Source organism: Notamacropus eugenii, chromosome 6, assembly GCF_028372415.1.
Source record: "Notamacropus eugenii isolate mMacEug1 chromosome 6, mMacEug1.pri_v2, whole genome shotgun sequence".
NCBI lineage: Eukaryota > Metazoa > Chordata > Mammalia > Diprotodontia > Macropodidae > Notamacropus > Notamacropus eugenii.
This window is the reverse complement of record NC_092877.1, coordinates 50,824,311-50,841,813: the sequence shown is the minus strand read 5'-3', so window position 1 is coordinate 50,841,813 and position 17,503 is coordinate 50,824,311. Positions and strand designations below refer to the sequence as shown.

Sequence of the window (17,503 nt, the reverse complement as noted above, 5' to 3'; positions counted from 1 at the left end):
CAGCTTAGTTGGAGGCCATCTATTCTAGTCCCCTTTCAAAAAAGAAACCTTGCTCTGATGTACCCAGCAGGCCTCAGCCAATTTTGCTTGAAGAGCTCCACTGAGGAAAAGCTATCACAGATAACTAGTTGTAGTGTTTTCTGATATCAAACCTAAACTTGTCTCTTCATCGTTTGTGTCCATTGCTCTTAGCTCTGAGACTAAACTAAACAAATAGAATCCTTCTTCTGCATAATTGCTGGCCTTCAGATATTTGGTAGAAAACTTTCACGTTCCCCCAAAGTCTTTTCTCCTTTCTAAATATTCCCAGTTCCTTCAAACCATTCTCATCTGCCGTAGACTTTAAGACCCTTCACCATTCTGGTTGCCTTTCTCTGGGTGCTTTGCATCTTATACATGTCCTCTTGGTTCTATCCAGAATGAAATACCCTAAATATGATCAAGACAGTAGAGAGTGAGACTGTTACTTCTTTAATACTGGACACTATATGACAGTGCAACATGGTGTTAATGTTAGATCACATTCTTGACTCATCGAGGTTATAATCCACTAAAACTCCTTTTTTTTCCAGAAAAACTGCTGTCCAACCTTGTCTCCCCATTTTTTATTTGTGAAGTTTTAAACTTCTTTTAAACCCAGGGAAAAGCTTCACCTTTTTACTTTTAAAATTTCATATTAATTAGATTCAGCCCACCATTAACATATTATTTAAGCAGCATGGATGACCCAGCATTTTTGAGCTGTTTGTCTAAGAATAATTGAGAATTAACTGTATTTTGTGTCACTATTAATTTAAAAATTATGTATAAATTATGTATCTATTTTAGTCATTTTATGGTCTTCTTTTGGCCTCTTTACTCATCACTTTTCCTCCACTCTTCTCCTGTATCCCCACAACTCAAAAAGAATATGATTTCATAATTTGCAAGGTACTTTAAAAATTTTGTTTTTTTTATTAACCTTACTTTATATATGTATTTTTGATAATTATATACAAGTAGAATCTTTCTAATTGAATATTATTATTCTACAATATGTAAAAGAATCCAGTTAAGGATTCTTTTGTAAGTTAAAAAAATACCTTATCTCCTTAATTCATCTTTTGCAAATCCAAATGTTTTATATCATATTTATTTAAGGTAAGATGATCTTCATGGACTATTACTCTGGAAATATATTACCTGTGGAATTATTTTTGATTTGTGTGTGGCCTTCAATTCAGAAAGAAGTTGAGTTGGGTCCGGAAGTCCTTCAGGAGGGAAGAACAATCGCTGCTTCCCGAGATCTGGAGCCGGAACTCACCAAGGTGCCATTGAAATCGGAGATTCTGATTGACACTGCCCCAGTCTTGGAAGGCCTGAAGGTAACAGACATGAAACTTGGTATTTGGAATGTTTTTTCAAGGTCAGGTAGGAATTGTGGAGAGAAGTTTCAGTAGATCCAGCTCATTAAAACTCTGTTGGTATATTCAGGATTTCACAAAGTTTTGCTTGACTCTAGATAAACAGAATATTCATGAAAAAACAAAATAAAAAATTTATCCTACTTCATAAAGTCAAATAGAGCAGACTTTATGATAAATACCAGTAATTTTAATCCTCAAACATTTCCATCATGTTGTCCACATTTTTGCCTGCCTTAACATAAGACATGAAAAGATTAAAAAAGCAAAGAGCTAGAAAGAAGCTCGGAAGCAAATGATGGCCAGTATTTGTGACAGTGAGAAGAGAAAACGTAATTTCGTGTAACATTCACCCTCAGTGACCCCATAGAAAATGTAGAGTTGTTTTACACCCTTCACCTTGCCCCCCCAGCTCAAATTCCACTTAATATTAAAATGTATTTGTCAGCCTTGTATATAAATAAAATTGTCAGTATTGTTTTTAAACATCTAAATCGGAAGATAAAGCTTCTTAACAAGGACAAATGCAAAAAAGTAGCATGGACCTATAAATCTAGTGTTAGGAAAGCTAAATAAGGCTTAGGATGACTTCAGTGCTACAGAAAGTGTAAAGACCATGAAAGGAATTCTAAAAAATGAATGTTGGAAGTAAAACAGAAGACAGAACCAGGTGCCCTGATCTGGAGAGGCAGTGTTATCAGGTAGCAGGGATAAAGCAGCACTCCATTTCTCCAGCATGTGAAGTGGTTTTCTGGGGCAAAGGGGAGAACATACAGTGTAACAAACCAGTCCCAGCTCAGAAAAATTCAGAGGGAGGAAAAAAGCGGCCAGTCAGGCTAAGTGAACCTGCTTGATTCCTTTCAGCTTGAACTGAAACTCTTCAGCTTGACCCTCCAGATTTTTCTAGCCTGATTTCCCTTGATTCTATTCTAGCCTCTGCTTCAGTCAAACAAATGAAACTTTCCCTCAAACATTCCAAGTGGTCGTCTTCTCTATACCATTTATGATCTTTTATCCGATCCCTTCTGCACCTCTGTCCTCAGACATTTAATTTGGGTATTAACAGGTGTGTTTGGTTTTTTAAATTGATAGTGTGGTAGTTAGATCACCACCATGAATACATGATGTGGTATTTGGAAACTTGGGAGCCTATGAAATTATCCAGGAACAAAATTGAATGTTCTTGTTTGTTATTTTGTCCAGGGAGAAGAAATAACCAAGGAGGAAATTGATCTGCTTAGCGATGCTTGCAGTAAACTGAAGGAACAGAAGAAATCATTAACCAAGGAGAAGGAGGAGCTCAAGTTGCTGCAAGATAATGTTCAGGAATATAAAGAGGTACAAAGGATCCGTGGGATCAGAGAAGGGGGGAGAAGAGGAACCTTGGTGATGAGCGTTCTCCATTTGACTTTCAAGCTCTCTATTGGCTTATTCTTCTCATGATGGGTAGTGTTTTTTATGCTACTGTTCTGTCTGTCTGGGTCTTCAGGATCCTCCAGGAGTCACTGACTTGTGGGATACATCGTGCACTTGGAATATGTTATCCTGGATAATTTACTTCCCCTTTCTGTTTCCCCATCTGTACAGTGTCAATATTGTTGCTTGGTTTTCTTCCCTCACAGATTTGTTTTAAGGAAAGTGCTTCATAAAACTTAAAAGTGCGTAATAGAAATGGGGAATATTTGATTTCAGTATTCCTGGGCTCCTGTGGTGGTGAACAGGAGAAAAGATGCCTTAGCCCCAGTGTGGATGGGTTATAGCTGCCTGCTCTGTCACCTTTCCTGAGCAGCAGTGTTCTTGACTGCTCCCAAGGATGGAGATTAGGTATCATTATGATGTAGGAGAAGAAGTGATGGAGAACTGAGTTGATACTGATTAACTGCTTAGGCAGCCTGTGATTGGGCAGAAAAGAGGAGAGTGGCTTCTTTCTCATAGTAAATTTCCATTTGGTGGTAGATTGCAAATTAAAAGTCTGTAATGTGGGAGTGATTTTTATATGGCTTATATCTATCTGTTGGGTGCCATTGTTACAAAATCACTTCATTGTTGCCCTGTTTAATCCACTAGTATATGAAAAAAGAGGTCGTTTCTGCTTTGTATAAGTGAACACAGAAACTGCAGAAATGGAAGTGTTTTATAGAGAAAATGAAGATGAATTTTCAAAGCTGCCTTCAGGAGTGGTGATAAAAAAACTCATCTATTAAATTGGTTCATGATGTTTGCTCCTAGAATTAAGATTGGGATAAAAGTAAAATTATAGTTCCTATTATTCTTAAATGTGTACATTTACAAGTCTCTGCATTACATCACATAAACTAAATTACTGTTTTCAGAGAAGATGAAATAATGAATCAACTTTAATAATTTATTTCTATTGATATTCTGGCATCATCCTCTGTTTCACTTGAAATTAAATTTGAATTAGCAGTAGTACATAGCTTGATGTACTATTGTTTAACTGCTAAGTTAATATAGAATGTGACTAACAGATCAGGAGCACAGAGTAGAACTAAAGGACATTGATTTCTGTTAGTATATAATCATAGTGGCACTTTCCTTAAAACAGTACATTTCCCAGATGTAAGGAGACAAATAAATATTTTTTATTGTTATTTTAAAAAGAAATGATTATTTTTATATATCATAAAAAAGAATTGAAACTTTACCCTATTTTATGTATTGGCCTGAAGTGAGGGAGTATGTCTTCGATCTTGGTTTTTTGTTTTTTTGGTTTTTTTGGAAGTCATGAGACCTTTAATTGACCCATGAGCCACAACTGAGTGTGCATACCAAGGGTTTGCCTGCATGAACTCCCTTGCTCCCTTCCCTAGGCTCTCAAAGAGGAGAAAGAAATACTTATGGGCCTCCAGTTGGGGAAGAGCAATGACTCTTATGGTTGACATCTGCCCACCTGACTACCATTGTGTCCATTCTTTCCTGATCTTGAGTAAATGAGTATTGGAGGGTTAGGTTGTGAAATTTGAAAGGTAGAAGGAGTAATTATAAGTCCCTTAGATCTGATAAACAACAGTATCCATGTGTCCAGTGAGGAGCCAGACCTGAAGAATTATTTGGCCCTGCTAGACCAGCAGTGAACCAATTGGGCAGCCAAGACACTGTGACCTATAAGCAAGGGGGAGCAACTTTCTCATCCTCTGTGCTATACCATTACAAGTGAACGTGATGGATACTTTTTTTTAAAATTTTAAAATTTTTATTTTTTATTTTTAATGTTCTGTAATCACTACCATAAAACTTAAGATTCCCCCCCCCCACCTACCTCCCCCACCCTGCTCCCTCCCCAAGATGGCATACAGTTCTACATAGGATCTACACATACATTCCTATTGAATACATTTTCACTATAGTCATGTTCTGTAGAAGAACTAAAATAAATGGGAGAAATCATATAACAAACCAAAACATAATACACACACACACGCACGTGCGCGCGCGCGCACACACACGATCTGCTACATTATGCGATTGAATTCCATAGTTCTTTCTCTGAATGTGGAAGGCATTTTGCCTTAGAAGACCACTGGGAATTTTTTTTTTAAAGAACTTGCATTGCTATGAAGATCCAAGTCTACCAGAAAAAACTCGCATACTGTGCTTGTTACTGTGCACAAAGTTCTTCTGTTTTTGCTCCTTGCGCTCAGCATCAAATCATATAAGTCTTTCTAGGCCTCTCTGAAGACTTCTTATGGTGCAGTAGTATTCCATTACATTCATATACCATAACTGATTCAGCACTTCCCAGTTGATGGTCATCCCCTTGATTTCCAGTTTTTGGCAACTTCAAAGAGTGTTGCTATAAATAATTTTGTACATGTGGGACCCTTTCCTATTTTTATGATCTCTTGTGGATACAGTCCTAGAAGCGATATTGCTGGGTCAAAGGGTCAGTCTTGGTTTTTTATAGAGCTCGTAAAAGATTATTTCGTAGAGATGGGGTGGGGTTTGAGCAAGCTTAGTTTTTTTGCTTTATTATAATGTTCACTTAGCTGTTTAGATTAATAATAGCCTGAAACCAGACAATCACTCATGCTGCTAAAATTTGGCTTTAGAAGGAAGAATGATTCAGACATTAACAAACAAAAAGTTAAAATCCAAAATAGGTTTTCTTTCCTTTGCCACTGAATAAAATTTCTGGTGATTAGAAATAATTGCATACTCAATTATAAGTTAGTCATGAGCAAAAAAAATGTGTATGTATATAGTATGTGTATATATGTGTTTGTAGTTGTATGTGTATGTATGTTTATGTGTGTTTTTGAATGTATGTATGTATATACAGAGAGAGTGCAATTTCTGTGATTGATAACTGTGTAAACAAGTAAACTTAGTATCATATTATATCTTTTCAGTGCTAGTACTCTTGAATTTTATTACTTTCTTGAGGTTAAGCTGTATTTTAAGATTAAGCGTGAAGATTTAATGTGTCCTTTTTTTAAACCTTCATTAGGATTTGCAGGAGATCAAAAAGGAGCTTTCCAAGACTGGCCAAGAAGAGGTTATAGAAGAATCTAAAGCAAGCAAGAGATTGTCCAAGAGGGTGAACCAGATGATTGGACAAATAGGAAAAATACTTCATGAATTAGAGACCGATCAAAAGGCAGCAGAAGGAAAAGTAGACAGCAGTAATGTTGTTGCTACTGGGTAAGTGTGGTGATAAGTTAATTTGGATTTAATTTTTTATGGTGGAAAGACTTTTTTAAATATAGTGCTGCTTTCAGATATTAGGAGGAAATAAGTTCTATCAAGTACCTGAAAGTCACAATATTTGTTCCCCCCACCCCCCAAACTCCTTTGTCCTCCACATAGTTTCAGTCCCAAGATAATGTATATTACCATTCCTTATAATTTCAGTGACGTCATTGGGGCTCATTAAATGTAGATGAGCCACCATTTATTTAGGTCTCAGTATTTTCCTGGAACTGTAAGCATTGCTTGGATACAGAAGTTAATTAGTGAGTAGACATTATCTCTGCTTTAATAGCATATTAATGGTAAAGTAGAAACATTCACAGACTGTAGAAATAAGAAATTGTGGAAGACTGTCTTCTAGAGATCTGATAAAAATCTGAATATATATGTATATAAAATATCTGAATATAATAATCTAAACAATCTGAAGTAGCATAAAAAGCTTTGTGTAGTTTACCATTCTGACACTTTGTTTTTTCCTTGTAATGAGTTAGTGAGGAAGTTTTGATATAAGAAAGATGACACAAGCAAGGGAAGGAGCAAGTATGTTGATGGATGACATACTATTTCACCTAATTTGGTATTAATGTTTAGATAGAAGTCATTTCTTCTTTCCCTTTAATTTTAAGTTTATTGTAGACATTTGTCAAAAAGCCACATCCCTAGGAATAGAAAATATTCCAGTTTATCTCAGTAATGAATTATTTAAACAATGTAAAACAATAGGACCTTGCATACTCTTGACAGAATTCCATTTAAACAAGGTCTTCAGGTTCTGCCAGTCTCACATGAGCTAAAGTACTTTTCAGCTCTCACATTCTGTATTCTGTGACTATGTGACATACTTACAATGTGGCTATCTAACTAGTTGTTGTCATCCATCTGCTCTTCTGAAAACAAACATCTCTCTTAGACTTTGTACAATGTAAACTTTCCAGAACATTTCTGGTGAAACTGGAGCAGGAATCCTATAAATTGTGTTTTAAAGAATCTTAGTATAATAATGGCTTAACAAAAGCTTTTATCAGATTCCTAGTGTACTAGTGAGTGCTGTTTCAGTGACATAGTAATTGTACCTAGGAGTATAAACCAAAAAATGCATCAGAGCTTACTTTATATATGTGTGTGTGTGTGTATATTTTTTAAATTCCACTTTGTATATCTAGTCTTTGTTCCTTATTTTTGGATAAGAAGATGGAGAAGGCAGGGCAGAGGACTAAGGTTAGGGGAACTTGGGCAGGTTAGATGGTGGGTTTAAGATGAAGGAAGTATGGGGTATGAATTTGGGAGCTGGAATCAGTTTGGTTCCGAAAGAAGGAACAGGCATCAGATTTAGAGCATGTCAGAGGGGGAAGAATCAGAATGTGCAAGTTAAATTCATGGGAGGCAACTGAAAGAAGATTTTAATGGAAAAGCTCAACTTTCCAGTGATGTCTTAGGTTTTCAGGACTTTGTTTGATCAAGGACTTCAGAAATGAAGACCAGAGATCCATATTGCTGTAGGGAGAAATGTCTGAGACTGTGTATGAGATTAATGTGATGTGCATCCTTTGAAGAGAAAGTTGTGTCAGGGTTCTCTTGAAAGAAATTTATAAGAGCTGACAACTGATATAGCAGAAAGTGGTAACTAATTCAGATGTGATGTATAGACCTTCTAAAAGCCTGTGTTACTGGGCAGAAGCGTTGGTAGAGTGATTCCTAACGAAGTTCCCAAGGGAAACATAGCATTCTGAGTACTTATTTTTCATGACTGCACATTTCTGCTTCAGGTGGTCATTTGTACTAATGAACTTTGATATTTTAAGATGGAAAAGTGTCCTTAATTTCTTCCTTAGAATTTACAATTTAGATAGTTCATATCACTTCTGTTACCTTAACATTTCCCAGACCTCTCAAGTGGAGAAGATTTTGGAACCAAGAGCCTGTGTAACTAGGGTGGAATTACTTACCCTGAGTATTAATATTAATTTGGATAGGACTTTGGACAGCAGGAAGCCTGGAAAGAATGTTACCACCAGCAGAGATTTGAATTCAGGGGGCACTGATGTGATCTGCCTTCTGCAGTGGGAGATGATGACATACTTCTACTCCTTGTATATCTCTTTCTAGTTCTTCTGTTCATTGTAACTGTTTGCCATATACAGATTGGGTTTCCCCCTTAGGGAAAATGTCATCACCATCAGTGAGCTCATAAATGTGATGAAGCAGCTTGAGCAAATTCCAGAGGGAAAATTGATGAAGTTGGCTACTGCTCTGGATGAAAACAAGGATGGCAAGATTAATATAGATGACGTTGCCAAGGTAAGTGTCAAATGAGATTTAATAGTGACAAAAGGATGCATAGCTATGTAGAATTTTACCAAAGTTGAATTAGTGTAGTTCCAGTTAACTTTAAAAAGAAAAAAGCCATGACTTCCTCTTTTGATATCTAGAGTTTCACCTTTGTTTCTGCAAAGTGTGTGTGGTAGGATACATTGTGTGTTTCCATTCATTGATGGAGTAACAGATCCATCCTTAGAAATTTGGAGTGTTTCTACATGGCTTGGGCCCACATTCTATTGTATACTTAAAGCCAACAAGAGAAGCCACCCAATACACTGGAAAAGTTTTCCTTGTCCAGTCTTCAGTTTGGAAATGTAGGAACAGATCTCAGTTAAAGACATAATCATTTTATTGTCTAGTTCCACTATTTTTGTAATCTAAGCTACTAGTTTATTTTAGAATCTCTTGTCTCCTTTGAAATTATGCCATAAATTAGGGGGAGGGGGAGGGACTTTTCAAATCCATAAAATGGCAGTTTGTTAGTCTAGTAAACAAGAGATGTTTTTGCAGAAACATTTAGAGAATTAGGAATATTCAGCGTTATCTAATTGTTTTGTTCCAGATTGCTACATTGTTATGTGTTTTTTGTTCCTTTTTACTTGTGCTGTGTTGAATAGACCCCAAAAAGGGATCTTACTTTAATTTCTTGGCATTTTTTTCTCATTGTTAGTTTCTAACGTCTGATTATTTATCTGCCTGCTCTTTCTTTCCCTTTTCCTTCACAAACTTTTCCTGCAATAAAAATTTCAAGTGAAAAATTTCACTGGCTTTAAAAATCAAATGGAGTGTCCCTCAAATCTACAACCATTCACCAGGTTATTAATGTGTTAAAGGGTGAGGGTAGCACAGTATGTGAAATGTATGTCTAGTCATTTCATCCTGTTCATTTCATTTCATTTCTTTTTTTTTTTTTAACATTTTTCTTGTTTTTCAGGTGGTTAAGAGAAATTTAATAATAGTCCTGTAGGTCACCAGTGCTTGTAAAGAACCTTGAGCACCTTTCTCAGTCAGTACTTTTTATGGGTTGTTGTTTGTGGCCAAGTTGTTATCCTTAGCTACTTCAGTATCTTTTGGAGGATCAGGGATGATATCATCACACTCAGTTCTGTTGTAATCCCATTTTGTTTTTCACCATTGCATGGAATGTAATCTCTCTTTACCTTGCCATTTTTGTTAGTGTCCTTTGCAGATAGTTTTAAAGTGTTCATCTCTGTGGAGGAAATTTGAAACGATGGGAATTGAGAGAATATGGGCTAGGAGTGGGATCTCCATAATGGAGAGTTGCATTGTGGTGAGGCCACTCTTTGGTTATATACATGGTGGAAGTCACATTAAGGGGCAAAGGTGAGCATAGATAAACACAAGCCCTAGAGGCCTCTACTTGAATCATGTAGATAACTTTGTGTTTGCAAGTGCTTACAAATGTGAACTCCACATTTGTTCACATTTTAGATTCTAGACTTAAAGCTGGAAGGAACTTTTGAGATGATGTAGTCCAATCTCCTCATTTTAGAGACAAGCACACTGAAGCCCAGAGAAGTGAATCCTGTGGATGAGCCAGGCTTTGTGATTCCAAATTCAGTGCTCTTTCTGCTGCCCCTATCAGATGGACATCCCGATCATGAAAAGAGCCACCTCTTATATGACCACATGATCTGTTCTAACCCTGTGGCATTCTTTGTAATAGGATTTAAAGTGCCAGCAAGTGAAAAAATGTCCTCCATGGGCTGTGTTTTGTGTAAAAGTGTTGGACTTAGTGGCCTCTGAGAACTCTTTCAGCTCTAGAGCAGTCTTCCTAAATTAGGAGCATCCCTGCTTTGAGAGGGATAAGAACTGTAGCTCTTTTTGTGGCTAAATTAGAATCATTAATAAAACTTATTTAGAGATAAGGTTATATACTTAGGTATTTTTTGTGTTTTTCTCTATGCTATCGCCTACTAGGACCTAACTAGAGGAAAAAAGAATTGGAGAACAGTAACACCAGCTAAGTTATGAAAATGAAATTGTAGGTGTATGTCAAGATGCTTAGCCATTTCTTTATTCCACAGAAGCACAGGAGCTTTCTATACTCAAAAGTCTGCAGAAGTCTTTAAAAATATTTTTTTTATTGATGCTTCTGAATACACATGGAAACTCTTTCTGTGGATGTATTGAATTGACAGAAATCTATAGGCCAGGACCTTAATTCAGCAAGCATTTATTAAGTGCAAAATACTGTGCTAGGTCTTGGTGTGGGAAAGGGGCACAAAACTCTCAGATAATACATGGTCTGTATACTCTTGGAGTGGCCTCTGTAGGGGGAGGAGGAACATACGTACACAGATAAGTGTATTAAACAATATTCTGTGATAAGCAGATGAGAGAGGTGCCAAATAAGGTGCTTTGTGAGGCCAAAAGGAAAAATTAGAAAGACTTCTTCAAGTGAGGGGATGGGAGTAGCATTTCATCTGGGCTCAAAGAGGGAGTAAGAATTCACCAGGTCGTGGGGATGACATTGCAGACATAGGTAGGAACCATGATGAGCCTTGATATATAGCCTTTGGTAGTCCATTATATTATGGTTTAGTAGTAAGTGCATCGGACTTAGCAGACTTGAATCCTCGTAGAATCTCTGTGGATTTTGGCAAGTTGTTTCATGGCCCTGAAATTCATTTTTCTTATCTGTCAAAGGGGCTTGATAATATACTACATGTTCAGCTTCACAAGGATGTTTGTTGTGAGGACCTATTGAGGTGATGTATGTATTGTTCTTTTTAGCAGAAAGCAGGCTATAAATATTTCCCATCATAGTTACCAAGTACTTATACACCTATTTGATCTTTGTAACATTGCCTTATGATTCAGGAACACGTGGTGGTGTTCCCATTTTACAGAGGAAGAAAGTGATATTTAGAGGTAAGTGATCTGACCTGAGCTTAACAGGTAGGAAGTGACAGAGCCAAGATGAGAAACCAGCTCAATTGTAACCTGGAGCCCTGGTCCACTGGCCCTTTCTCCATTCCTAGGTCCCGACACAACATGGATGAGCCTGAGGCAGGAAGGGAGCGTTGTTTCTGATTGCCATGTTGGATTCCTTTTACTTCTCCTTTTCTGGAGCTGTGTTTCCCTTTTATCTTCTTCTTTGTGTTTCCTCCCTGACCAGCTCATGCTGCTCTTGCTTGTCACCTGGTGTGTCATTCTTCATAGATGGGTGTGTGGTCTGCACAGATGACTCTAGCTTTATTGTTGTGACCCTGGAGTGCAGAACCGACTCTGACCCCAGCCCACTGTCACCTCTCCAGCTCTCCTGGGCTTGACTCAGCAGCTCCAGGGTTGGGTGTGGGGCCCATGAGGGCCAAAAGAGACTTCATCTTCATGGTACTGCAGAAGATTCAGAATAATTTTTATCATTGCTTAAAAGTTTATAGGGTCATAGATGGAAAGTTCCTCCGAAGTACTTTAGTGTAGTCCCTCACTTTACAGATGAGAAAGCTGAATCCCAAAGAGGCAAAGTAATGCTAGTGAGTAGCTGAGTCAGGATTAGAACACAGATCCTCCAACTCCAAATGCAGCATGTTTCCACACAAGTGAGCTTGGGAATAGGTAAGTGGTGTTACCATTGGAAAGCTGTCATTGTATGACTCTGCCATGTTCTGTTTGGGTTCCTGTAGGTCATAGAACTGATTGACAAGGAAGACATTGACATCTCCACGGGTCAGGTCACTGAGATTGTGGCATTGCTCCAAAAAGAAGAGAAGGTGGAAGAGAAGGAGAAGGCGAAGGAGAAGGCTGAGAAAGAAGCTGCAGAAGTAAAAATGTAAGCCTGAGCCTGCGATGTCCCTGGAGCTTTGAGAGGCAGCTTGTACCCTGGGTGGCCTGTGACAAAGGCCTCTTCCTCAGGCTCAACTCTGTGGTGGTGAGAATGGTGATCTTGCTTTGAGGTGATGCTGGTGGCAAAGCAGCTATTTTTGTGGAATAAAGCAGACACTTCCATGATCAAATAAGTAATTTTCTATCATTCCATGAAGATGAGAACAATCTGGACCCTCCTCCCCCTTCTCTTCCCATGAAATCATGTATTGGTCCACATCCCTGTGGGGTCATGATTCCATCTGCAGAGTACAAGCCATGCCCACTGGTAATGTGTATACACACTGTGTGCACTTACAGTCAGGTGTATCGTAAACTGCTAAGTAAATAATGATGGATTTAAAAGTGGGGAAGGTGGGACAGAAAGTGTCTGGTTCCATCTTTCCTACTTTAGCAAAAAAATTTTCAGGTGATTTTTTTTTCCCCTTGCATTTAAAATGATACTTTCCTACAGATGAGTTAGAATCACTCCTTTGTTTTCCCAGGTAATATCTTTTAAATGTTTAAAAACAAAGCTAAATTCATTCAAATTCCTAACCTTCAGATGGGGCGGCCAGTGTTTCACTTAGTTCTTATTGGGTCAATTTTGAGATTTGGGCTTGTTTTTCAAGCTGTTCGAGATAAGTGATTTTTTCCCCCCTTTCTGTTTTGGTTGCCCTCGCAGTCTTTAGATTGGGCAGGTATATTTCTAGGGATATGTTCACATTCATTTGAATGAAAACTTGATTTTTTTTAAAAGAACATTAAATAAGTATTTGAATGTATACCCCAGAAATAAAATGTAATTAAAATCTATCAGAATAGACTTCCACCAGCATAAAACTATAACTATTAAGAAAACTTTATTTTTTTCTTTATGTATAAACAATAATGATATCATCTGACCACTTTTTAAAAAAATGTTTTTATGCTTGCACATTGTGTGTCAGAGAATGATTCCTTTTTGAGCGATGGGGAGTGGTTTTCATCCTGATGGGTTAACTGGCAGGCGTGCTCTCTCACACATCCCTAGCCTTGCTTACTTGTTTTACAATTAGCTTGTGTAGTTATACTTTGGAAAGAAACAAATGAAGTAGGTGAAAGTTGGCAACTAGCGTATCTGAATTTACTGTACCAGATCATTTCATTCTCTGAAATGTTGGATATTTCAGTAAATAATGTCTTTGTTTTGGTTTTTAAACGAGTAGATTCTATTAGTTTTCCTCATTTTCAAATTTTAGCCTAATAGACCAGGACATATTTCAGTGTGCTTTTAGTTGTTATAATATTTCTCATGAATTTGGGGTTGTTCTCTTTAAAACTATTATTTTTAAACCCTGTGATTCATACTTTTTAACAGTTGCCATCCACTATGCATTTCCTATTTCAATAATACTTAGGCTATGCAAAAAAATCTTAAGCACTCCCCTTGGATTGGCTAATGTTCAATTTTTAATCCCAGACTCATTTAAATTAAAGATGATTTCTTGGGTAAAACCTAAATATTTAAAATAAACTGTTAGGAGCGCTGATGGAGCAAAGTTCAGTTTGATCATCACCATTCACATGACGGACCATAGTATTTTCTCAGAAAATGCATACATAGCAGCAAGTCAGATGCTTAGTTTGCTGCCACTGGGTGTTTTTTCTTTCGTTCAGGGTTTAAAAAATTATTTTTAGAAACATTTGTCATTAGTAGTGAAATGTTAGATGTCTTGAGAATGACTAAGAGCTATAGCTATTTGTAAATTTTGTGTATTCGTCAGATGATAAAGAATTATAGAATGTGTTCTTTGAAATACTTGTACTGTATTTTGAAACTGGGCATTTTCAAAGTTCTAGTAAGGGTGAGTTATAACTCCCTCGATAAAGTTAGGTGGTCTGGTTGTTTGATTTGGCTATATTTCATATAAACTTGCCGTCCAGTACTGAAAGCAAGGGTAGTTTTTCAAATCTATATTAAAACAAAACTTTAGAACAGTGTTTTTTTGTGTGTGTTAAAATATGAGTTGGAAAACTTATTATTTTTTCCACATTTATATCACCCCCAAAGCAGCTTTTATTTAATAATAGCCGTGCCAAATTCTCATTCGGCCCATAATTATGGTATATGGTATTTGGTGGTGTATATTTTGGGGAAAAATCTTAACCCTCGCAGGATGGCTTTCATATGTCATCTAAATATAGGAGTATAAAAATATAGGAATAAAATAACTTGTAGCTAAATATAGACAATGAGGAAAGAGAACTCGATGAATAGGCTCTAAATTGCTTTCAGTGTTTTACTTAGCGGTGATATGGCAGCTTAAAAGCAGTAACAGGATTGTGTGTTCTGCAAGGGACGTCTTGGTGAGAGAATAGTTGCGTTAAAAAGTTTTCATTTTTCTTATCTGAAGTGGCAAGGTTAGACACTTTAATATTTATGAGTCATTGTAGATTAGTTATTTTAATCTGATTTTCAGTGGTAAAACCATTACCTTATGATTGCCAAATATATCATCATTCATCTTGGAGTTTTCATTTGTGAGAGGCATTTCCTTGTGTGGGACATAGATTAAAATTAGTGAGTGAAATCCACAGATGTTGGTTTAATATCACTCATATTTCAGGAAAGGGGGCCTTTGACCATCCCTTGGGTATTTCTTTGTGATTGGAGAAGAAGCAGGCAAAGTGACTAAACTTTATGAGGTGGTGGCACTGTAGGTGATGAGGGCACTCACTTGGAATTCAAGTGACTTTTAAAAAAGCAGAATTTAAAGAGAGAGATGAGCCTGTTAATTGAAAATTGAATCTAAATACTCCATATTTCATTGAGTTTGATTAGGAAAACTGCTGTGTCTGTAAGAGGTAGGTAACTTTAAAAACTTGTTTGTTACAGTTATCTGACCTTTTACCTTTTCTAAATCCTCATTGGACAAAAGGGGCCATGGGAGAGAAGCAGCGTAGACTGGGTTCTGTAGAAGGAACCACAGACCGTAAAGCCTTAAGGATACATTGACAGTCATCTGACCAAGTCCCTCATTTTACAGATAAAGAAACAGGAGTCCCAGAAAAGGGGAGGAAGTGACCTGCCTAAGGCCCACAAGCCTGTTAGTGTGAACCTGGGGCTCAGCTTCCACTGTACCTACCAGTTATAATTCCTTTTTATTCCTTCCTTCTTTTTGTGCCTCCTGGTATTTTACAGATGTGACCATTAGATTCTCATTTGCAACTACCTGTCTTTCACTTTGTTAGAGCATCAGAGATTTAGGAAAGGCTTTGAGCTCACTAAAAGTAACCTATCCATATTTTACCTTGCCCTATGTCAAGCATTGCTACATTTTTGTATGTGCACTGGCTGTTGGACTCCAGTTTATAAATCTCATCACTCTAATATGAAAGGGTGAGTGATGGACCTGGAACCAGACAATAGATTAGATTGGTCTTTAGCCTGCCATGAGTGCAATAGCAACAAATCTTTGCTTTCCAAAGTTAAAATCCTGGAATTTTTTAAATGTATGACAGTGTCAGTTTTAGTAAATTGTAATGGTGTGACACCAGGTCTGTTTGATTATTTTTCTTTTATGTGTGTATGTGTGTCTGGGTGAAGGAGGGAATTATACTGAATTTTATTTTTTGCTGCTTAAATCATTCACCAGGTAAATCCAGAGATACGGTGGATCCAAAAATACAAAGTTTTTGTGATGAGGTAACAAAAGGGATGAGTATGATATGAACTTTGGGATTTTATAACTGTTAAAAAGTAACTGAGTGTCACGCATTTTCTTTGTCAGACTCTACAAACTTTTCAGGCTTGTACAAAACTGAGATAGCTTTCTAAGGAGAGCTTGAATGGGAGTTTAAGCAGATGTAAAATATGTACCTTTCCTTTTTCCCCCTTGTCCAATTTAAATATTAATGTTTATAGGAATTTTAAAAATTGGCATGGTTCCAAGTGCCATTTTGAACAATCCAACTCCAGATGCTGCTTTTGACAAGTGACAGTTACCTGGCTATTTTTTGAAAATAGTCCATAGGTAGATGTAAGCATTTTAGGACAGTTTTTAAAATTAATAAGCATATTTATGGTAATGTATCAACTCAAAATGACAGGCTTCTGAACTTTAATCCAGTAAAAGGAAATATATAAATACATCAAAGTGATTTAAAATATCTGCCTTCATGGTTCAGAGCTATTGTGTGTGTGCGTGTCTGCTTCAGAATGGAAATAAGTTATCTTAAGTGCTGAAACAATTAAGTAAAATGACCTTGAGGTTTGAAACTTTTTAAAAACCATCTCTTGATATGACTTAGTTGAATTAAGGTCATACTTACAGCCTTAACTACATTTCCAGTGCCTAGCACAGTACTCTGTATACAATAGGCACTCAATAAGTGTTTATCAAATTGAATTTCTTGGCTTTTGTCATTAAGACAAACATTTGTATTTAGCGTGTATGAGTGACTTATTTCTTACAAGCATGACTAAAATCAGAATAACCCGAGCCCCAGGCTTTGGAAATTCCTTCCTCTCTTAACCCTAATTGACTTCAGAGCTGAGAGACCTTTGGATCCACCATTATCTTACTGATAGAAATGCACTGATAATGTCAAACATAATTTAAGTGATACAGTGGTATACATTTTTACTGTGTGTTTTAAAGAAATATCAATAGTCCAGTTTCTTTGTATGACTTTCAGAAGAAACACACTCATGTTTTCTGGACACATTAAATTTGATGTAAGGAAAAATATATGTATAATAAAGGGATGTCAATTACTTTTTTATTTTGTGTTTTTTTCCCTCCTTTTTTTTATTAGATAGTGTAAAGACACAGCTAACTGTTGGTCTGCCTCCTTTGATAGAATCTCACTATGAAAGCTGTAGAGTATGCCTGTCATTTTGCATTGGATGTTATGTCTGCCTGCTTCTGTTACCAATTTTGTATCTTTCCTAACCACCTCGAATTTTTATGAATTTGGTGGAGATTTTGCAGTTGACCAGAGCAGCTAGGTAATTGGTCATGGCTATGACTAACACGGTGGAATGACAGTCTTCAAAGTAGATCCCTCTGAAGTGTGTGTGCTTATTCTAAGGATGTTCTACTATTGAATTCACCAAATCTGGGACTCCCTTGGGGGAGCAGCCTTCACAGCCTGTGGCCTGTCATCTTTCTCCTTGAGGGTGAATCGACTTTGGGAAACTCAGTAAATATCAAACCTGACTCAAGCATTCAAGACACTTTGTCTTCAACCTACCC

At 37.0% G+C, this 17,503-nt stretch overlaps 1 protein-coding gene across 4 annotated transcripts in view; it reads left to right on the top strand.

Moving 5' to 3' along the window:
• The window catches only part of LETM1 (leucine zipper and EF-hand containing transmembrane protein 1), an 84,652-nt gene extending 67,622 nt beyond the window's left edge, over positions 1-17,030 (top strand). For 2 of the 4 annotated variants that reach the window (XM_072620010.1, XM_072620012.1), the window contains 5 exons: positions 1,224-1,364; positions 2,607-2,741; positions 5,872-6,065; positions 8,258-8,414; positions 12,086-17,030. In XM_072620010.1, the coding sequence (XP_072476111.1) occupies positions 1,224-1,364; positions 2,607-2,741; positions 5,872-6,065; positions 8,258-8,414; positions 12,086-12,235 (777 nt within the window). In that variant the 3' untranslated portion in view covers positions 12,236-17,030. The remainder of the gene's footprint in view (positions 1-1,223; positions 1,365-2,606; positions 2,742-5,871; positions 6,066-8,257; positions 8,415-12,085) is intronic. The other 2 variants (XM_072620011.1, XM_072620013.1) reach the window with 1 other exon arrangement.
• Positions 17,031-17,503: the final 473 nt, after the last annotated feature.